This window comes from Styela clava, chromosome 11, assembly GCF_964204865.1.
Source record: "Styela clava chromosome 11, kaStyClav1.hap1.2, whole genome shotgun sequence".
NCBI classification, from domain to species: Eukaryota; Metazoa; Chordata; class Ascidiacea; order Stolidobranchia; family Styelidae; genus Styela; species Styela clava.
Window position 1 is genome coordinate 15,299,482 of NC_135260.1, and position 23,973 is coordinate 15,323,454.

The window sequence follows — 23,973 nt, forward strand, 5'->3', positions numbered from 1 at the left end:
AACTACCGTATCTCATATTCCCCACTACCGTCACTATCCTGAACATATTCAATAAATCTCGCCATCCCTAAAATAGAAGAAAGAGCCAACTTTACCCCGAAGAATCAAGATTTAAATTTTCCACTGCTGTCTGTCTGTTCTGTTTCAGGCAGGAATTTAATGTCTGAAGATTTAAAAGAGCGTTGCTCCGTTCTATACGGAAAGTTTATCAAATACATGAAACTTAAAAACTAATCTGTACTTCCCATCATTATGTTATCTGATAGAATGGGAAAATGAGGAGGAGTAGCAAGCACAAAAACACGATCGCATTTGCGCAGCAAGTGAAGCGTTACTTGTTGCTTAGGAACAGTGATTAGAGTCGAAGCAAAGTGCGCCCCTCAGTGTTCAAGACAAAAACAAACAATACCCACTTTCCATTAGTAATTTCGTTTATTTTTTAACAATCCATAAGCGAAAAAGATAAAAAAAAACATTTTGTCACAGCCATGAAGTTGTACTTATCAGTAGAAAATTGGATCATCTAAATTATTAGCAGTTTGTGTTCTCCATGACAACATTAGGGAAATCCCCAATTATCCTCATTTCTGCTATTCTACCTCAACTTTGTTGGAGTTGCTATTCTGGGTGAGTTTTTATAATTTCAAGGTTTATTTTGTATTGTTCAACCTCTTCTAGCATTGAAGGACAAAATCAAGTTATAGACTGATATCTGCTTGATCGTATCACCTGCGTACGACTTGTTAAAAATAAGATTGCTTATAAAAAATAAGTACAGGAATACCGGAATATTATATGTATTCATAGTTACATGATGTATTGCCTTCTAGCCATTGATTAAACCAGCCATGTTGAACCCAAATGACTTCTGGGACTGCAAAATAATCTTTCTTTTTGTCCTCTTCACTTGTTATTGCCTTTTCCATAATTTCATTAAGCGTGAGCTCGAAATGTAGTTTCCAATTATAAGACTGAAAAATTATTCATGCAATATTAAGCAAACGGCCCTAGTTTTGCTTGATTAACGATACAATTCTTTCTCAAATTTTATAACAGTAGATTTTCATCTTCCAGTGTCCCTTTTTGTTGTTACAAACATGTCGGTACCCTAGTTTCTGTGGCTTCTAGCTTACAATATGCTTTGATTGCGTGTTTTGGTATAATATTGCGAACCAATGGTACGATGCACAAGAATGGTTTTTATCTCGTGTTCATTGTAAACTGTTGGCTGAGGATCAGTAGCAAAACTTCCTATGGGCCACATGAAATCAACTTGCGGGCCGCTGGTTGGACATCAGTGGATTAGATCAAGGGTGGTCAAAGTTTCTTTGCAAGGCTGCAAAGTCTTTTTCCAAAAGGCTGCATCGAAAAATGGTTACTAGTTATTTGTTTCAGATGGATAGACATGAAGTTGGAGGAAGCCGTAACTGACTGGCAGGTAACATAAGTCACCCTACGATGACGAGGTGATCAGTAATTCTCTTGCGCATAATTGTTCCCCTCAGAATTAAATTCTGTACTGGTTATCAAAGTATTTTCATGTGTGCGATTATTGTATTTACAGAGTGTATTGCTTATTGTACATGAATTTGCTTGTTCGCTGCTACAATTTTTGACTTTTGATGATGGAAGAAGAAGCTGCTGCTGGAGCTGATAATATTGTGACCGAATTCAGTACATATGAAGATTTTTTAGATTCACAAATCACTTCGCTGGATCTTTACTATCTTGAGGTTTACTAAACCTACATTTTTACACTATAAAATTTGATCCCTATGAAGGTCAAGTGATCTGTGTAGATTCTCTTTTTAAACATCACCCAAATTTGAGTATCTTCAATATTCAGTAGTAGATATTCCAAAATGTTTTCAAACGGTGCCATCTGTCAGGTTTCTGATGAACCCATCTTATATTTTTAGGAGTCATTGTGTATGAATGCAAAGATGCTACAGCATTATATTCTGTATTTAGTAGGCTATTTCATATTACTCGGTTTCTTTCATGTGCGCCTGTCTTGACATAATAGTTAGGATGTCAAGCTACTATCACATGATAGAACCTACTGACTCTGGCTTGAGCCTAAAAAGTATCTTATGAAAATCTTATCTTTATAAGTGTAAAAGATGGCTCAAGAGGCTAAAAGAGGTATATTTATAGATACCGTAACAATTTATTGCATGAAACTCAAACCATGTAAATGCAGTTCAAATTAACCACACAGGATGAAGAGTTAGCCCGTCAACTAGTGGAACTGGGATACAGAGGAAGCGGAGAAGTTCTGAAAAGAGAGGAATTCGAGGCTCGTAAACAAGCTGCAGAAGCATCAAGACTTTCAAAAAGAAGTCAGCAAAAGTATGTTTTTACATATGATACATAACACAGTAGTTTTTTCAAAAGTAAAATGGGGTTGTAGGAACGTTTTCGTATGAAGGAGATGTGAAATAATGCTGGCTTGAAGAGATTTCCAGGTGATTCAAAATATATTTAAGAATTAAGATGATATTCATTTCAATTATATTAGTAAATTTTCACCTTTTCTCCAAAGTTAGAAAAAAGGAAATTTATTCAAAAGAAAAATTAAAATCCCCAAAAATTTTATCCCCAGTGCCGGAGTTCTTAGCTCATAATTTCCCATGCAAGTTGGTGTGGAACTAATCAAATGCTATTAAACATTATTAGGAAAAGAGAGACTCTGTATTCCACTTGTTTTCAAGTGTAGGCATAAGCACTTAGGGTTTAATATAATTGTAAGTCTATTTTGACTTCGTAATCAGCACGACAGACTAAATAAATGATAGACTAATGAATGAAAGAATAAAATATAAAAACTGATGACAAAATCAGGAAAGCATGCAAAACCTTGAAGTAAGGTTTCAAATGTACAAAGAGGTGGAGTCAGATCTTCACTCGTCTAAAAATAAATATAATAAAAATATTCAGGTATTTTTATCTTAGTTATGTCAACTATTTCGTTCCCTGTTGACGATAAAAATAAAAAGAACCAATATTCACCCCTTCGCGGGGTATGTAACAATGCTAGTATTGAATCTCAGTAGATAAAGAGCCAAAAATCAATGCAAAGGCCTTTTTCTAATTTGGCACAATATCTTAGCACAACATGTCACATGATGGCGCTACAGAGTAATTATTTGTATGGTAAAAATTATTCGGATTACCTCACCTAGTGCATAAAGATTGTCCAACCTGTGTCAAACTGTTCCATTACATTTGAACCCACGTACATTTGAACCCATGACAATTGCACCTATGGAATTTTTTTGTGTCACGGATAGTTAAACCCATACTAACCCTAACCCATAGGTTTTAGCACCCGCATATAGATTGAACCCGTGGATATACGCATGGGTTCAAATGTACATGGGTTCAAATGTACGGTTACCGTGTCAAACACATCTGTGATAAGATTTTTATTGTTCACTATAGGATTTATAGATTTTATCATAGTTTAACAAATGCGCAGTTTTTGATTATCTGGTAATTTTTCATATACTATTGTTAAACTGTAAATTGATCTGCAATGTGGACAATGTGCGTCTTTTTACGTCACTAGTGACCAGATGCGATGAACGAAAAAAGAAAAAAATTACCTAGAATGACCTGATCATGCAATGGTTAGATTATCATCACACTCTTAACCTTTGTGACCCCACGCTCCCTCTCAAAAGCTGGACACCTGTGCAGGTCATCTGCTGATTATGGTCTGATTGCCCTCGCTATATATTGTTCACTTCTCCGTAAAAGCTAACGCGGTTAATAATTCACCAGAACATGCGTCAAGGCCTCTACTTCAATTTACTTTTGGCCTTTGATTATTATATTTGAAGACGGTATTTGATACACAATTGAGATCGGTCGTTGTAATTCTGTATATTAGACCGGCGGCCCTAGTCGCTTCCATAACGAATAAAATAGGCATTAGTCTCCAAATGAATAAATAAATAATCAGGTTGTATCCTTGTCAAGTAGGCTACACGGAAATTGCATCCGAATGCTTCTATAAATTGTAAAAACTGTTAAAAACCAATTTACTTGAAAGGAATCTTGGTATTAATACAAATTTTGATCGTCTTGACAAGTTCACTCACCGGCACTAATTCAATTTTGTTTAGTAAATTTTGAAAAATGTTTCTGTGTGACGTGAGATATTTCTCTTCAATTGACATACATGCTTCTGCGTTATGGGGGTTGCATGTAGTGAAATGTATCGGCCTTAAAACTGAATGGATGGTTAAAATGGCACTATTTGTTTTCTCCCCGGACGATTATTTGAAATAACAGTAATGTTTATGTACAACTCATTTCCGAGAATGTTATTCTAATAGTGTGAGAATATGTATTTGGATAATTCCCTCACTTAAAGTATGCACATAAATCATTTTCATCGGAGAAGAAAAATATTTGATTTACCTAATATCAATCAAATAGCTTTGTTCAAATTAATCATGCCATCGAAACATGTTTCAAATTACTCTTCCCAGATTTTTATATTTTAACTATGTTAAAGGTTTTGCAAATTCTATATATTGTGCAACAATAGGGGATTGTGTACCCATAATTTGTTATATTTGCACGAAAATATGCTTGCAAATACTGCAAGTGTTTACGAAATTAAATACTCATTTATTCGTGTTTTCGATGACCTTACGACCCTATACTCGCGTTTCTCGTTAAACGGATTTCATCCTCGTTATTTGCCCTTTCTTTGCTATGCACGAATTAAACAATTGCGGATTTACCCAATGTAGCATACTTTAAAGAAATAATTTTCGGATATTTTCTCTGTAAATGAGATGATGAATATGTTGTACACAATTGAATATAAGATCGAGCAGGCATTGGCTTGCTGTATATAGCAGGAGGTTTTTAACCTTCTTTAGTAGTTTAACCGAGTAAAATTTACCCCTGCCTAAACTTTTATCAGCTGTCTTTTGACATATGAAAAAGTGGACAGCATCTCTCTGCAGCAAGAGCGTAATAACGTCTATTGCGCAATGGAGGGTGCTGCAATTCTACAATGTCTCAAACGGCCAACTGTTACATTTTGTTATGTACTTCCACAATGTGGGTAAAATTTTCCCCATGTATGAATTTACTCCCGATTGAGAAGCCCTGGTTTTCTGTAGTGTCTCCTTGTTAGATGGGTATATATACCTGACATACAAACATTTATAATTGCAATATATTGTCACTTTCAGTATAGGAATACTTTTGTATTTCGAAATTAATCAACAGTATATATTGTAATTTTTAAATGTTCTAATCCGAACTAATAGAAAATAATGGCAAAATCTATGTTATATTTTAGCTGAAATACCAGAGTGAACACAATACTACAAGTTCGAACTCAAACCGAACCGAATCTTAAAATATCGAATCTTGAATATCGCTGTTAATGCAACATTATACAATATTCCCTCGATATAAATTAATGACCAATAACCAAATCTATAACAGATTTTTTAAGTGCGATTTATTTGAGCATGAAACTAATGTATTTCGAGACTGTGCTGATGCGACAAAATATTCCGTCGTTTTATAATAAACGCTAATAATTGTTTGGATGAAATCTTATTTTGATATTGTTTATTTTTGACAACTCACAATACACAGTAATGTGATATCTTTACGCCGGCGGGATGAATTTTTTTTTATTACCAAATGATAGATCATTATTTTTGTTTTGCTTTTCCGCTCAATAAACTCCTTTCATTTGAAACTGACGCGGTTTCCTTCCCATTACAAATAGAATAGAAATTTGCAAAATAATGAATTTGTTTTCAAAACTTATCTCGTACTTTCATTCAACCCGATTAAATTGTTAAGTTTTGATTTCCGTCACTATTTCGATATAAAGTCGAAATACTAAACAAAGAACTAGCCGCACGTCTCCAAGATTACCGCAATTAGCATTATACTTCCAACCAACATCATACTTCAACCATAAGCACAATTAATTTACCCGCGAATCATACCCGATAATAATGAAAAAAAATTCTAGAAGTAGGCAGAAAATTTCACGTTTTATTTGGGTCGAAATTGATTCAGAATATTGATAACTGTTTAAGCGTCGTCATGGACGGACCGGACCAATAAGCTAAATTGATGCTGTTGTTGTCAACGTTTTTCTCTAAAATTACTAGGCCAATCAGTTAAATGTCCAGTACCCCCGAAGGTTAATAATTTATATTATTAAAAATTTCATATGAGTTTTTTCCTTCTTTTTCTTCATTACGTCTGATGATCACGTGATCAGCAAACGACAGATGTTTACATGACGGTTACCAAAGTAACCAACTTTATCCCTGTCCATATATTTGATTATGACTCCGTGTTTCAGTTAGTTCATATTGACTTCATTCTTTCGCGTTGATACAGTAATTGCACAGCTGTTACATTAGTATTTGCATTCCGTAAATAATGTAGTACTTACTATATACTCCATTGTTCTCTCATTAGATTTATTTCTCCGACTAAGTGTTTAGTTCATTATTGAATCGATTGGTACAAAGTCATTTCGAGAATTCTCAGAACTGAGCATAAACAACTTGTTTACTTGAGATCGAGGAATGCCAATAGTCGCTCGTGAAAGAATTTCTTGCTCGACAAGGCTATAGTAACTCATGCTTGGGAAAGAGTTGACCTCCTAACCCTGCGGTCACTTATGCCGATGTTTCCAGCTGTTATCCGTTAAAATTCCATGTTAATGTCATCTGCGTCAAGTGGAGTATATTCTGTGTGGCAATTCCGCGGTTTCGTCGAACAAAACGTCCTAGTAAATTTACACGACGGGTTATACCAGACAGTAAATTGTCTCAGGTTTCGCGTCTCTCCCCGTTCCCGACACCTTACCTTTCCTGGTGATGGAAAAGTGAGGTCACTCTTTTTGCACAATGGGTGCCCCTACACCACAGGACACAATGGGGGGTCCGGTCACTTTGAAATCGACACTGGCCCAGTACGATTTTTCACACCCTTCTAGGAAGTTGTGGCATGTATCTTTGTGTGTTTGATGAAATCATCAATTTGTTAGAGTAGACATGCTCGATTATATATCATAGATAAACCGTACCATATAATGCTATTTACGTGCGGCGTACGTTTGTTCGAGCATGGCATTTTTTTTTATCAAGTTTTAACGTCGTATAGGGTTTATCACGTGTTTTTGTCGGTGGGGCTTTTGTAGTAAACATTTTTACTAAGTATCCTTGTAAGCCATGTTGCTACCATTGTTAGCGCACCTGCGAACTGTATGTTTCTGATGTCTGGTAATATTTTTTTACTCTGAATGAACACAAAATCTTCACGCAAGACCCGATCCATCTTGACGAATGGATTTCAATGATTTCATCATTTATTATGTTTCTCGCCATTTATTTGTTTTGTTTTTCGTATCCAGATACAAAAGCAATATGGACTTGAGTGAAAATTATATCCGAATACTAGCGACGGTTACGCGAATTCATATTGCAAATTCCGTTCGGAGTTAGATTTATTAATAGCACAAATGATAATAACTTGACGTCTATAAGTTTGCTTATATATATTATACAGCTTTGCATTTTTAATTACTCCCGTATAAAAAAACTTCATTCGTTAAAATAACTATTAATATTCATGCGAAATATGTGAATTTTTGGAACCAACGTTCAAGTATATCAATAATTCGGATGTTTTATTCAATTAATTTTTAAAATATATTGTTTTTGCAAGCTGTCGGTGATTTGATAACCCCTTTATCCTTGCAAACGATTCGTGCCGGTTTTTTATTGATAGCAGCTCTTAGCGGGGACTTAATCCAATGAATAATCTATCCATTAATAATGCTTCAACGCCCGACACAAGTCCGCCGTTCACCTTAGTATGATCGAATCATAAACTATGGAACTGAAAAACATATTACATGTGATAGAAAGCAGAAACTTTTCAATCTATGAAGCTTCGTTGTAAGTGAAACCGCGAAATTGTTGGAAATAGTAGTCTAAATGTGGTTTTTAAATTTAAGCTTTTTGTCGGAATACTTGGTGCCAATTTTTGTTAGAATTCAATTTGTAACTTTTCAGGATTACATGGTTTCAAAACAAAAAATAACTCAAAACCACAGGGTTTAGTTTATTACATTTGTTGGAATAGGGATTGATATAAGGCTCCATTCGTCATTTGGATGGATCACTCCCCAAGGGTTATTGGGCCGCCACATAGACACCGGGTTTCAGAACGCCAATGATGTTATATAAAAATACATACAAACTCCAATTTATACGAATGAATGTATGTAATTTATTTTTTTGCGTTACATCTCCACTAATCCGTTTGGTTTAGACTGCTCTTTTTACGAGTACTTTTTCGATGACAGTTTTTGGGAATTCGAGGCACACTGTGAACTTGTTATCCTGAAATTAACTTTACGTAAAAATTGCTTTTGTTATCCACACCTAATACCAAATATGTGGCAACAATTCCACCACCTACAAATTGTCCTACGCAGAGCATTAATCTCGCGTTACGGATACCGTATATTGTTTCACTCTAGCTCCTTGACATTGTGTGCACTGGCAGCTATTAAATATCGCAAAATTGTGCTATTGACGATCGCTATCTCTCCCTTTCTTTTATTTCATGTTATATCCTATTGTTTGAGTTTGTTGACCGCAAGTTTTTGGCACCGGAAATGTAAATTGCATTTTGATACTTGACACTCTTGTTTCATAATAATGAGGACGCGTGCGCGGTTGTTTTTTGGAAGATTTGATAATTTTGTTTTTACTTTTCTTTTTTTTTCTTCATTTTTTAGTTTATTTTTTCACTTTTATTTTTTAAATGTTGGCTCATGGCTAAACAAAAAAATGTAATTTTGAATTCTGAGTTGTGAAGATTAGGCTGAGTTCCGTTGCGATCATTGGCCAAGTAGACTGCTTTATTTGACCGAACCAACATATATTTCTATACATAATGTATTTTAATTATTTTGTATTTACAAGGGATGTAGATTCCATTTCTCTCAAATGCTATTTGAGCTTCATAAGTATGTTTTACGATATACCAAACACTTGTAATACTTGATATGGTAATGGAGTATAGCGAGTAACTTTTCGCCACCCAGAATTTGTAAAATTTCAAGTTTACTTACGGATTTTGTCGTATCAATCATATTCAAATGTTCTTAAAATATTGTGTGCACTGTAACGTTACACCCTATGTTATAAACCAGCTATTCTTTGTTCAGTAACATTAACATTCTGATGACCTTTGTTTGATATATATATGATATTTTGCTGACATGTTTATTCCCTCAGACAGCTTTCGTATATATACCAAAAACAAGATTTTGCGCATTTTAGTATTGAATATAAAAAGTAGACATTAGTTTCGTGCACTTTTTCAATTTTTTTCTCAATTTCGCCTTTTTCTCACTGGGACATTGTTTTCCATAGATTATTTAGATTTTGACGGTATTTTACACATTAATATACTTTGGAATTCAGCGTAAAATGCCACAATAAAAGTTAAGCCGACAAGATTAACCTGATCTTTGCTTTGTTTTTCTTGGCTACTGTATCCATCTCCGCTTATACCAATCGTCGTGGCAGTTTTCAAGTCAACTTAAGTCGACTTTCAATCAAGCTTAAATTATCTAACACAGATTACGATCGGCCAATCCTAGGCGGAAAAATAATTTCAATAATAACAAAACCATCCGTCTTCAAAGCGACTTCCCATATCCAAAGGATATCTCGACTAACCCGGTAAATGGCGGACTGCAATCATTTACACCTGTTAGGCGATTACCGCGCATACACCTTTGTGGTCTGATTTTGACGGAGAATGGAAATACTGCGTTGGTCTGTTAGAGTTTGGGTAAACTTTGTGGAGACTGTCTCCAATTATGGTATTTGCTTTCTTGTGTTGTGTTTTGTTGCCGAGTACCGGTCGACCTCTTTCGCGATCTTTTATTATAGTGTGAAAATCTCATTCCATATTTTCAAACCTATAATCAGCAATTCAACGGGAGATTTGCCTTAATACTAAGAACGCGTTAAATGAAACTTAACCACTTTTAAGAACTATTCACAGCTTTTCTCCGACTAGAGAGTTTTGAAAAGTAATGTATGCATCAATTACCAGATGCAAAGCATTACCCATTTCCGTTCTTTCTTAGTCAAGGTCCACACTTGTTCGATCATTAACTATTATCGTAATAACTTCTATGTTTATCTAGTTTTGTTTCTTCATTGCTTTTAACCCGATCTTTCTCCGATTATTGAGGAAATTTGTAACTCAATATCCTTATAATCGTGGACACCTGTGGGCCGGCGAGATATATCAATATTGTTCGTTTATCTGTTCAGTGGAGTTTTGATCCAATTTGTACGAAAATGCATATAGCTCTATGTTCATTTTGCCTTCCCAAAAACAAAGTTTTTTAGTTTGGTATTTTTTTGTTCAATTTCCCTTCTCGAATCCTGTTCTTGAAATAAAACGATTCGCTTTAAGACATCATTTTGTTTTCCGTAATTCATTTCATTTGAGACGTTTAATTTAATAATTGAATTTGATTCAGAAATTCGTATACATTAGAATTGTTATTTAGTTTGTTTTTCTGTTTAAAACATGTTTGGAAAACAACATGAGTTGTTTTGGCTGTCAATTTCGAGTTTGTTCATTCTGCTACGCTACAGACATGACTCCGCGATTCGGTAGTCACGTAGTATGTGCAAGAAGACGGCGGACACCGGAACGTAGTATGTGTATCAGGTTAGGATTTGGCCATAATTTCAGGTATAAATCTTACGGGAGTCACTTGGCTAGTCCCCAAACTCGTAATAGAACTAAAATAAGGAAAATTAGAATAAAATTATGGCCTAACCCTAACCTGGTACACACACTATGTTCAGATGTCTGCTATCTTGTTGCACATACTACGGGAGCGCCCGCGATTCTTTCAACTTATTATATCTCACATTCCATAGAATGATATAATCGTATGATATAAAGATTATGCGTAATTTTTTTATTATTTTAACCAAGCATTATATATTTACAGAACATTAGCAAGCTCCGGCAAGGATTTGAAAAGTACATTTCTGCGATCGTTAGCTCAAAGGGAAGAAGGAAACAGGAGCGGCAAAATGACGGTATGTTTATTAATTAGTACCTATTTTGACGAATTTCAAACATATATCTATTTTTCGTTCTTTGCGTTCAAGTCGCCAAATTGCCTTTAAGAAAAACTGTACGATGTTTTCTGTACGATGTTTCTTATAATAACAACAAATGTAAATTGGCCGTTTATATGTCACTGCAAAAACATTTGACTTTATGTTCCGTCCATCTTAAGTGGACAAAGGGCAAGAAATTTGATCTGCTGCACACTTGAAACAAACTACAGGTGTTAGTGCATTAAACTTGCGTCACACGATGGATGACAAAATGTGTTCAGTGTGACAGAATTACAATGTCAACCAAACCTATGTTTGCATAGCCCGAACTGGGTTTAACAGTTGTTTCAGCTGCAAAAACTCTTGTCATCTCGATTTTTGAGTTTTTGTGCTATAGGTGTACGGTTGACTGAAAACATCGGATTTTGCAGGCGTGACGCCTAGCAGCACTATAGTCCAGTATGCGTTTTCTGTTCTAACGCAGACCAAACGCGTTCAATCTCACTAATCTTAATTTTACCCCCGTACAAATTATTAAACATATTACGCTAAGCTTTTGTTGATGGGTTTCGTAGTTCACGTTACCCGGGGAATTCAACCGCTACATTCTGATAAAGTGGTTTAATTGGATTATGGTAATTTTTCTTAAACTGTTACGTTTGCTCTCTTCCCCCCAAAACCTCAGCTTGAAAACGCTTTAGTGAATTGCTAAATAAGTATAACTCGTCGTTCCTATCTATAACTTCATGAAGTTATATGGATATATTTTTAAATCGATTATCAATTATTTGAATATCAAAAAGTAAAGTACTATCCTTATTATTGCGTTAGGATAAGTTTTTCCAAGATATATGGAGTCAATGGGTTTAAAACCTGATTCTAATTAATAATCATTTTATCAAAGATAAACAAATTAAATAGAATTAGAAAATTAGCGACGAAGCAACAACTTGATAGTATCTAAATTAATTAGTATTTGATTTGTTAATTGCCAATTCCTGTTTGTCCACGCATTATTACGAGTTGCAGAAATATATAGCATACTACTCACTTCGTCACACCAATCCTGTAACTATGCACTGTCTACTATTTACAGTCCATTATATTTATCCGAGACAAAAATGCACGAGGACAGGAAATATCTGGATACATTGACTTTGCTCATAGACTTAAAACTGAAGATTTTGAACCTTACTTTTCTGGAAAGAAACGATTACTTCCAAGACCTTCAGATTTGAGGTTAGAAATTCATAACTTGGTGTAGTAACTTTATTGAGTAATAAGGTACTTACCTACTGTGTATTACAATACAACACGGCCGACTTTTGTTTTCTGAATTTCTATAGAAAACTTTACACATATAATATATTGGCACATATATTTGGTACCATATATTCATCCTCACTACTACCAGTATCTTATATGCTGGGAATATGTTGACAATATTCTGGTGTTCAGCCTGTTTATCAGCCCCTCAATTCGATGTACTGATAGCTTATTAGGACACGATATTGGTGGTAAAGACGGAAACCGATAGTTCATTTTTCAAACTTCCGGGTTATCTTGTACCCCGACTAACTACGTTACGTTACAATTCACAAACATTTTTATATTTTTCATTATTTTTCCTTCTTGTTTTTCTTCAGCTTTTACAACTGGGAAACTCAGACATCAACTTCGAATCCTACTCCTAACTATCAAGTGATCGCCGAAAATGCATCTGGACTTCTTTTCAAAAATAAAAGAGACAGAAAAATATTAAACGTCGATCCAAAAGTTTGTTTTATGTCACTTTTAGTTTAAACGTTTCTCAATCATCTAATATCAAAATATTTTACTCGCAATGAAACTAATCAGAGGTAATACAGCGTGACCCAAAAAAAACGCATGCATTTCTTAATTGACTTTTACGAAAAATAAGTAAACTTATTTAACACTTGAACTTGTTTTTTTGGATGGTTGTACTTCAAAATTACAGTTATCTAGGACGCTTTTCACGAAAGTTATGTTCTCCCCAAAATAGGTTCCAAGTGACCTGACTGCTCTTTCTGTTTGGATCATTCTGTACTTTTGGCGCTTTGGAAAGTTCAGAATCATTTGATATAACAAATACCATTTTTCTGCTGCAGGCTCAAACTCCAGGAGACAACTCAACGCGGACACCAATTGAAACCGACCAGTATATTCAAGTAGTAATATACGATCATATCACGAGAAGAAAAACATAAAATTTTGATGAAATTTACTTATCTTTTTCTGTTTTATTTTCATGACGTGTAAGCCCATTTATACCATTTTTTGTTAAGTAAACTGTTAAGGAAATTGTAAAAATTTATTCGAATTTACACTGTATTTTATTTTGTAATCAGTGATTTCTTTATATTACATGGTGGCCAACAAAACAGAACCCATGAATTTAATATTTACTCCAACGATTCAACGAATATAAAGAAAATTCATTTTACACTTGTTTAACACTTAAATTCTGTTCTGTTTGTGTATTTTTATACTCAAAAGTTTTAGTAATATAAGACGCTTTTCACGAAAGTTAGGTTCTTTTTGGAATATGTTCTAAATTAACTGATTCTTTTTTGTTGGTATCACCTTGTACATACAAAGTACAAATGAACAAAATGAAAAACTCTCAAATTTTCGAAATACTGATGTTAGTTACACATATTACCGCACTATAATGTTGTAATAATTTTTAAAATAAATTTATTTTACCTGGTTTTGCTTTTTGTTGAAAATAGGAAACAACCCTATTTGTAGTACAAAATACATTGCACGGTACAATGCATATTTCTATTGGAGATTTTGCCCGCGAGTCGATTTATTTTCTTCATTTACACTCACGAAACGAACAATTCACAAATGCAATTTCTCAAATTCTGCGGTCAGGATGTTCATTGTTTTAGAATACACTTCGATATACCGCAACAGTACCTCGCTTTGTGTATCGCTCTCAAAGGCACCCAGGTGTTTGTCATCGACTAGACTCAAGTTTATGCACATCTACCCATAAGGATACCGCACAAGGACAAATATTATTATATTCACTTTCGACCCGCGTTATTGTTTGGGTTGCGTGTTGTGAGTGAATCGGTGTTGCTAGTGAAGGGCAGAGATAAAGCGCATTCTATCTTGACACACGTTCCGGAGGATCATGCACCGTCACCAGTAATTAGACTTGGCGTGACATAGCCCGTGAAATAAACAGAGGATCATCTTTTCGACGGGAATTTCGGTGACTTTTTGCACTCTGTGTTCCATTAGACAATTTTTCACAATGTCAAATTGATCTTCAGTGCTTCTAAATTTATGACCTGTCACCTTGAACCAAACGAAATTATGCTTTACGGCGATAATCGGAGTACGTGCGTTCGGGATTTCACATTTTGGTCGTGACGCCATTCACGAAGTCTTGGTTTTCTGACGACGTTTACTTAGATTTCAAACGCGCGGGTCAGTGATTATGGGTGAGTCCAAGTCCGCTATACAAAAAAAAACATCACTGAACTTGATTCCCAGAGAATGCATGAAGAAATTCTGACAATTCTACGACAGCATTTACAGCTCGTGTACACAGCCTAACAAAAGCTACATTCTTGAAAAGGACGTGTTCACAAAAAGAGGTTCAGCGGAAAATATCAATATGTCGTCCACTGAAAAAACGACACATACCTTGATACCGTGAATGAACCTTCTCGAAATATATGGCGTAGGCTTTGCAAATTCACAAAGAAAAGCTTCATGAAAATGATCGTCAAGATTGTGAGAGACGACAGCCACGATAAAATCCAATCACGATTGGAACGTGACAGTCACGTGCCTGGAACTGGCGCTTCCGAGTTTCATGTCCCATCACATTTTTTCAAAACATGCCTGTAATTTCCGTTTTAGAACGTGTCGGAAGTAGATGTTGATACAAAATGGACGCCAGCTGGGTACATTTGATCGACTAAAATTACTTTCACAGAAACTTTGAGTTCTTTTTTCGATGTTGATGATGATTTAATTATAAAACACCTGAATAAACAGCAAGAAATATTAGCAGATGTTCCTTATACGAAGATGCCCAAAAACGTGTTCATTATTACTTCTTTCTAACAATAAAAGCGCATTTGAAGACTTTATCCTAAAATTATTCACTTTTTCATGCAAAATCCTTTGGACTGGCCAGCTGCTTATATCGTTCATCTTCCGACAAATATGAATTGTTTGTCGAGTTTTGTGGGGCAAAATGTGCCGATAGAGTTGAAATTTCTTTCCAATACACCAGGTGCAAACGTTGTTCGAGATCACTGCTTGAGGTCAGTACCCACGAATTCTTGGAAATTTTGTTTTATTTTATGATGACAACCTATATTTATCTAAGCACAGATTATTTACAATCAAAATTTTAGGAAGAAACAGCGATGGGAATGCTGAATTTCGCAGTTTTAAAAAACCACCAGTGACGTTCTAAGTCTGTTACAGTATTGAACCGAATTTGATTCTCTGAAATGCCATATCAGGCTGGAACCTTGTACAGTTTTCTCAATCGTACATCTGAGACAGTTTGCCGATTCTGGGCGTCAACTTAGACCACAATAAAATTCTTCTTTAAGATAAGCCTTCTCATTAGATAGGCCTGCTTAGGCATCAGCGACGAACTTACGTTTCTACTAAACCGGCTAAGCTAATATTATTTGTGGAATATAATGTCGGTTTGTAACCACTAACTTGAACTATATATATATATAAACCACGACAAGATATTGCATTCTTAAGAGCGTGAGAGCGCAAAGAACTGCTTCTACTACCGGTATCCGTGAAATATAAAAACACTTCATTGGATGGTCAAGTTCTAGTTTCCTGTAGTTCTTGATTCAACCACATTTCTCTCAATTGAATGGCCGTGTGTTATTCGGGTTACATTGGGCCGTTATCGTTTTGAGATCTGATTCTCATCATAACATTCACATGCATTCGGTTCGTGACCCGCAAAACAAAATATGTGGTTGGCATAATTTAAAATTGAACCAACCAATAAAATTAGATAATCAGGGTGCCATTTTAACGTGACGATTACACAATACGTGCAAATTTGATGCGTCCCACTGCTCTAAAATGGATGAAACATGAACATCGTTTCCATCTTTGTAACCATTTCATTTTACACTAGAAACCTGGATTGAGTGAAAAACTTTCCAACCCTACCCCAATCCTACCCAAGATTATTTTACGCGTTTCAAATTTCATGTCTGTCAAACCCCCATTCATTAAATACATATTTACACAGGTAACTAATAAATTCCCAATATGTTTAAGTCAAATTATTACACATTTCGGTAGATATATGTAGGAATTCTTCAGACATAAATTCATGAAGTTTGATCATGCCTTTTATTTTAGACAATATTCAAGTACCTTCGAGAGGGGAGATTTCAGTTTACATTATGTGGAATATATATGCTACGGAATTCCGATAGCATCAAAATTCTCAAATTAAAAATAAGCTTTCCTTGGTGTTGTACTGACTAAAATAATTTTTTCCGTCTTCCTCATAACGTTTGGAGGGTATATTCAAGTTGAAGTGTGTCCAATTCTATACTTCTTATGCATTGATTTGGGTATATGTGTGCTTTTACTAATTATTTTTAATATTTCTATATAAAAATACCTACGGCCCTAATTTTAGTGAATTTCGCAAAATATGATTTAAATTTTCATCTACGAGTTCATATCATAATTCTTTGTTTATTATTATTCATTCAAATATGTCGGAATGATATGTCAAAAATTAAAATGCAATTTATCTTTGCCAATTATGATTTGATGATAGTTGAAGATAAGTTATAATGAATTTAATACTATGTGAACATTTTCTAATTATATTTCTCAAGCATGAGAATCGAGTGTAATACACCTGTTCGCCCTCTCGTCCCGTGCTTAGTTAAGCCATCGTGTAATGAAATAATGTAAATATTTCCCATCTCAGATTAACTGACAAACATAAGTTTATATGTATTATGACAGACCAACGTAACGTACCTCTCTGCACTGCATTATGCCTCGCTGGTTAAGTGGATCGACAAATCGCTTCATGTTTACACAGCTGTGCGATATTCGCACAATTACCTCAATCTCGGTGAATGAAACGACAGCCACGTGACAGGCATCTTGTAACTGTTACTGATACAAATAACAAAAGAATGTACCTGATAATTACGGTTCTTGGTAACGCTTGTTGTTGATTTTTCAGTTACCACTAGTTGCTTTCGCGGTTTTACAAGTCATACAAAACTAGTGGTTCCAAATTTTGACGTCGGTATAGCTAAACTAAGATTTAGTCCACCTGTTATGCATCATCGCAGGCAATAACTGCAATATTTTTATTCGTGGTATATTTTGTTTCGGCCTAATTCTAACTGAAAACAAATGATTGTCGACTTATTTGTTTAAAAAATTACAGCTCAATATTTGAAGTTCATTAACAATTGTATGTGGCGTTCAAATCCGTTTGAAAATTGGCCATGATGTGTAATCATCATGGAACTTTCGAATACATCACCACACATCAATGCAATAGAGTTCCTTTTAAATTCTTGATCTCTGTGACTAGAACGGCTTTCGCCATACAAAGGTGTGGCAGAGCAAACCTTAAAAATAAATATGTGCTTCGCAAAGTCGTTACACAAAAAAGAGGTTAACGTAAAATTCCTATGAAAAATTAACAAGTCAATAAACGGGTATTGAAGTTGACACAATATGTTTTGAGCGACCAAAATTTTTCTATTGTCGATAATGTGTTTTGGGATGGGGAAGGAACATGATGCATGCTAGAATTATTTGTGCTATGGCGACGATTCGTCTAATAGTAAAAATAACGGCAACTGTTGAACTTGATTAATTGAAATTATGTTATTTTACCTCACAAGAGCTGGTTTTCGGATTTTGGTTTTAGTGGAATGTTGAAAACTTTTTGCTCTAAGATTCCTTGATAATGTTTATGTTTCCGCTGTGGCTTTATAAACCACCGAAATACAACAATGAGGTAGCCATTTTATTGTTATTATATTCCTCTGAATAAATATGTAACTAACTCACCGGTAATCAAGTTGTATCCATTCTGAGTGCAGCTGGACCTCGTCGTGGGAACGTATCTGTGACTCAAATTCGATTGTGCCATAGTTCATATTTTTATTTAACGCAACTTCGAGCAAGCACCTGTCTGACATCGATCTTTACGATGTGGTAAGTTTCGTCGAAAAGCAGATGTAGTAGGAAAATATCGATAACGATTGTCATGAAATGTGGATTTTTGTTTAATTTTAATTTACTTATTTTAACGAGGGAGTTTTATGATAGAACATATCCATAGTATACTTTAAATCTTGATGTTGTATTAAAATTCGATTAGCAATTATTGAACATTATAAATATGTGTATGTGGTTACATGCCTGTCGTACATACCAATACAGTCATTGTACCAGTATTGACACTTTTTCACGCTTATACGGGATCCCTCTCGCACACTGCGCAATCCATAAAACAGTTATTGTATATTTACTGTGCAAACCTGAGAAAAAACAGATTTAGAAAGTCTAGTTTCAACCCAAAACAGAGAGACATAATAATTGTCAAAGCAATAGCTCTTATAAGTAGTTAAGTAAATAAAATATTGGTGCTGCTATGTATTCAGGAAAAACTGGTTTTATGGCTAACCGCTACTTGCGTGTACGCTCTCGTGCGCAAAAACTTTATTCGACGACTGGATAGGGTGACCATATTTCCAAACCCTAAAAGGAGGACACATTGTCGTCAACATTGCTGGGTTATTTTTTTGTATTATCGTAAAAATCGGCGTAAAACCTAATTGTGAAACAAAACGATTTTACGTAGTAAACGAGTAAGCATGAGAAGTGTGCATTTAATTAGAGTAAACCCGTCTGCATGCTATCACCAGAGTCATTCTCTGCTATTGCAATGCATTGCTTGTCATGTGTATAATGATTTATTACAAGTCTCTACTGACTTTGGAATTTTCTTAACATATCAAAAACTTTCGATAATATAGGAGAATTCCAAATATTTAATCCCGTGAAAAAGGGAGGACATTTTGACATTTTAGAGCGTCCTCGGAGGACACAAATGTTTTAACGGAAAAGGAGGACACATCCTCCAAAAGGAGGACGTATGGTCACCCTACGACTGGACGACTGGGCTAGAACATGTGTATTTCGGTTGTACAAATTTTCGACATTTGCTCACCAAATACCAATACCGACATCCATATAAAACGTATCGCAGCATTTGTGCGTAACATAGAAATATAAATAGTTAAGTGAAAATTTTGCAGGGAAATTAAGTTTCACCTAAAAACCCGTACTTTAATAACAATTTGAAGTCATCAATTTTTCTTTGCTTCAGTAGAACTTGAGTGTCTATAATCCGTTTCTGACTGATTCTTCAGTAGCTGCACGTTCACATTTTTATGTAACCTTTTCTCTTCTAGGTGAGTGTTTTTGTCTTGCGATGGTTTACCCCCGTGTGCAAAGCATATAGTAGAAATATTGAATTTTTATGAAATACGGTTCCTATTAGGCGTTTTATTACAAAGTATTGAATTTGAATTGTAATTGACCCATTGCCCGAGGTGCGATAAAATTGAAACTGTCGCATCAAATTCGCAAAATGAAAGATGTTCATCTTGATAATTTCACACCTTTGTGTAATATGACGCAGTTTATCTCGTCATAAGCCTATAAAATAATAAAAAGTCGACCCATGTTTTCGCGCTAAACACGATCAATTGTCGTGTTAAAATGGAATTGAATGCGGTCATTCCCATATCATATTCGTGAAAATGAATTTTTCTGTCACAATGGAGATAAAACACAATAACAAGTATTTGTACGCATTGAAATAATGTACATAATTGACCTGTATTTTCAAATAATGAAGAGTGCTATGAAAATAAATGCTTTCTTAAACTATATTCATTTTTGAGAGTTGAACCAAAATGAGCAAATATGGAAAAATGCAGCCGCAACGAAACTTTTTCTTAGCAAAATAGAAGTGTTTTCACGTTTTGCACTTTGTTTGCAAAGCTATGTTTTAGATTCAATAGTTTAATTTACAATACCATTTTTCACCATAGCAATGTGCCGCATCATATCGAAAATTAAAAGCACTCTTCCTTTTTATTCACTTTCTCAATTCCATTATAAACATAGACCAACCCGAGTTGTACTTATCAGATGATCCGGTTATACTCGCTCACTGCAGGAGGTAGAAAGCACCTGCTATATGAATATTATTCCATTTGTCGAAAATAATCCAAAAATCCCAGCTGGATAATTGGACCAGTAAAATATTTGCGGAAACTTTTGGATGGAAAAGCTTATCATCATTCGATGTTGCCCATAGCTAGAACACTCGTATTTGTAAAATTACAATTACACTTGGTCCGTAGTACAATAGTATGCGAATTGTACAAAATCATGCGTCACATAGTGTTTATAAGAGAAGCGGGGAACGAAGCTAACCATAGTCTGTCAGGCAGGCTAAGGGAACTTTAATGTGAAATGTTAGCCGGTTTGTTGAATAACATTGTATATGACTGTCCATATTTTATTATAATTTGTTTCGTTTCTTCGCACCGATCTAGTGCGTGCGACGTTTGGTTGTATAATTTAATATCGGGTTTGTGTACGAACCCGACGCGCAAATGCAAAAATATATTTATTTTAGGCCCAAATGTCGAATAACCCAAATAATCAACTAACTATTGTTATATTATCTCTGCGATATAATACCTAACTAAGCCTGTAAATCTATCACTTGAATTAAGTCATCCATTTTGTCAACGTTTACTTTTTATTTAATTCCAGATATATGTCAATGTTTATCTCTTGAAATGTGCGGTATTTTAACGAAAGTTTGATTGTCTTATCAATTATGAGAGTTTGGTGCATTACATACATATACATGGCAGATGCTTTACCGACTGTTGTTACAGTCCTTTTTATATTATTAACTGTATTTCTGAAATCTTTGGGCAGAGAGCGTTATCAGAGAACGACATCCGTTTTTGTGGGTGCGTTTAGTATATATTATGATAAATGTCATCTTCAACGCATACTGTTCGATAAAAGCGCAAGAAACGTATGCTAGTCATGAACTTATATTGACCTTTTGAAATGAAGTGAGTTATTCTCAAATGTGGTGTAACTTTGTGAACAAACCTTTTTTGCTGTCGATGTGCCATTATTTTAACACTACAAAATCTTGCCAAGGAAATTATGAATGATATTTCATTTCTGCTTGTTAACGCATTGATTCTGAGATTTATGAATAGATTTAAAAATTCCGTTAAATTTAAAATGTATATATGTAATTTTAGTTGTGAATTTCACGTCTTGTAATTGGCTGTGTAATAATTTTCTATAAGCCTGTTGAATGTTGTGGTAATGAAATTCCATAGGCTCTTTTTTTTTTTGAAAAATTTACAAAACAAATGCATTACATTCAGCAAGCACTGGGTTTTATATGAAGTAATAACGATAAAATGATTATCAGATAAATGTGACTAATCTGTCAGTTAGACACCCAATCGCAAGCTGCGTTTGTATAGCGAGTTGCGATCGACTGCAAATATTGTGTGAGCTCTCAACGGCCGGTTTATTGATACTAGCTGATCACGTGGTTGCAAATCAGTAAAATAATTATATATTATGCTGTTATTGTGTATTTGAAGATTTTCGATAGCCTATATGTGCACATATTGCCTATGTTCGCCGAGCATGATACATACGACAATTTCGTCCGGCATTATAAATCTAGCGCTCGAACTAAAGTGTATAACAGAAATATTGTTAATCTAAATTTAACAATTCAAAAATGACCAAGTTTGAATCACAGTAATTTTACACTGTCTTTAGTTTTTTTTATCAGTTTACTTACACTGCGCTTATTGAAAATGCTACACTGCCAAATCAAGTGCCCGCTGACAGGATGAAAGTCGACTCACCGACGAGAAGAGGCAGCGGAAGAAAGCAAACGATTAGAGAGTGCAAAGGTGAGGTGTGAACAAACGACTAATGTGGATGTAATTGGCAACGAATGTGTTGACTGAGCTAATTTATTTCACCTGCGTCCGTTAATCTTATCTTACTTGTTGCGAAAACAGGTGATCATCCTGTACTCAAGTAACATGACGGACTAAACTTACTTAGCTAATGTAAACTGTATATTGTAATTTTCAATAAGTAAATCCTTCATTACACATTTGTCACAGTTAAACCGCGATTAAAATTTTTTTTATCAAAGACTGATTAGGACATCATTTCAGTCAACCGCGTAATGTTATATTAACCACACCTAAAAACTTGCATATATTTATAAGCTGTAGGATCATAAAATATTGCGACAAGGGCAACGACCTGATCCCTAAATTGAGTAAGTAACTGCGTTAAGTTGAAGCAAAATTCATCTTCGACTTACGATTTCTTATTCTCTGGATGTACGATTTTGGCGTTTTGTGCATTTCGCTATCCGCGTAACCAATGCATTCGACCAATACTATTTAATGATAAAATTATCCTTTTCTTCTATAGAATTGAATATACATGTGGTACTGTATATAGGCAGTGAAATATGTTCATACAAAAGATAGCAACCGGCATCCATCGTTTCATCAATCACCGAACACGCATTGCTGTCAGTCATCCGCGACACAATTTCCCCGTCTGTGTCGACTTTGCTTTCATTAAAAATTTATCATTGGGCATTTTGTATGCGCAAACAGTTGCACTTGCCTATTGCTATAAACTTTTGAATGCTGCTAAATATATTAGAAAACGCGAAGCGAGAAATGTGGTTATAATGTGAGCCCATTGTAATCTCTCCCTTCAAATATTAGCTTTTTTCTACAAACAGAATCATTAATTCGGTAGAGGTCTAAACTTTCGTGCATTCTTACAGGTGTTATGACGCTAGTTCGCCTTGACCGGGCATGGGAACAGTCGCATTTTTAAAGTGCACGGATTTATCAATGGAAGAACCGTGACCGCACGCTTGTCTAATTACAACTTGTAATGTGTGAACGCTGTGTGATAATAGCTTACTCGGATAATGGGATATTGTCTCGATTGTAGGTCAAGGACTTCCTAATTGTGGTACATGAAGAATCAAATAGCCGTATTACATGCCATTCCCGAATATATTACGGGACGGAGTTAGCTCTATCAGTTCACTAGTGCTTCATTCAATTGCCATACTCGGCAGGGCACTATAAATACCAGGCCAAATTCTTCATCACCGACGAAAAAGAGATCTTAGTGTTGCGGGAAAAGAAGAAGTATCGTCGAGCCTGCGATACGAAAAACAGTTCAGAATGATGCTGTTGTAATGTTTACGAGGCACCTGTACGAACGAGCACCATTTACGGCTGAGATATGTTCAGAACAAGTCAGCCTTTAAAAACAGATCAAACAATTTGACGAGGTAGTGTGTTTGTCGAATGTGGCAATGATTTATACAACGCAGATTGAGTAACGAAATTGCCAAGTCGAGATTGCATGAAAGAGGTAATATGTTCATCGTGGAGGCAAAATGTGTGTATTTAGCAATAACTTTAGAGCACATAAGAACATTATTGCGTCAAGAAAGGAAATACTGATTGCAATACCGCTATTGAAGTTTAGCTTAGCATGGATCACTGTATGGTCAGAAATCCAAAAATAAAATAATGGTGAATAAATCAAATCTGGATAGTAATATACTAAAAACTAAATGTAAAATATTTCA

The 23,973-nt window shown here is 35.0% G+C and overlaps 1 protein-coding gene across 1 annotated transcript; it reads left to right on the top strand.

The window, feature by feature from the left end:
- Window positions 1–403: 403 nt before the first annotated feature.
- Window positions 404–13,908, top strand: LOC120347540 (cilia- and flagella-associated protein 299-like). Its single transcript, XM_039417557.2, has 7 exons — window positions 404–627; window positions 1,565–1,733; window positions 2,222–2,352; window positions 11,063–11,153; window positions 12,274–12,416; window positions 12,824–12,953; window positions 13,307–13,908. The coding sequence occupies exons 2-7, from the start codon at window positions 1,623–1,625 to the stop codon at window positions 13,403–13,405; spliced, it is 705 nt and encodes a 234-aa protein (XP_039273491.1). The 5' UTR covers window positions 404–627; window positions 1,565–1,622; the 3' UTR covers window positions 13,406–13,908.
- The last annotated feature ends 10,065 nt before the right edge of the window (window positions 13,909–23,973 follow it).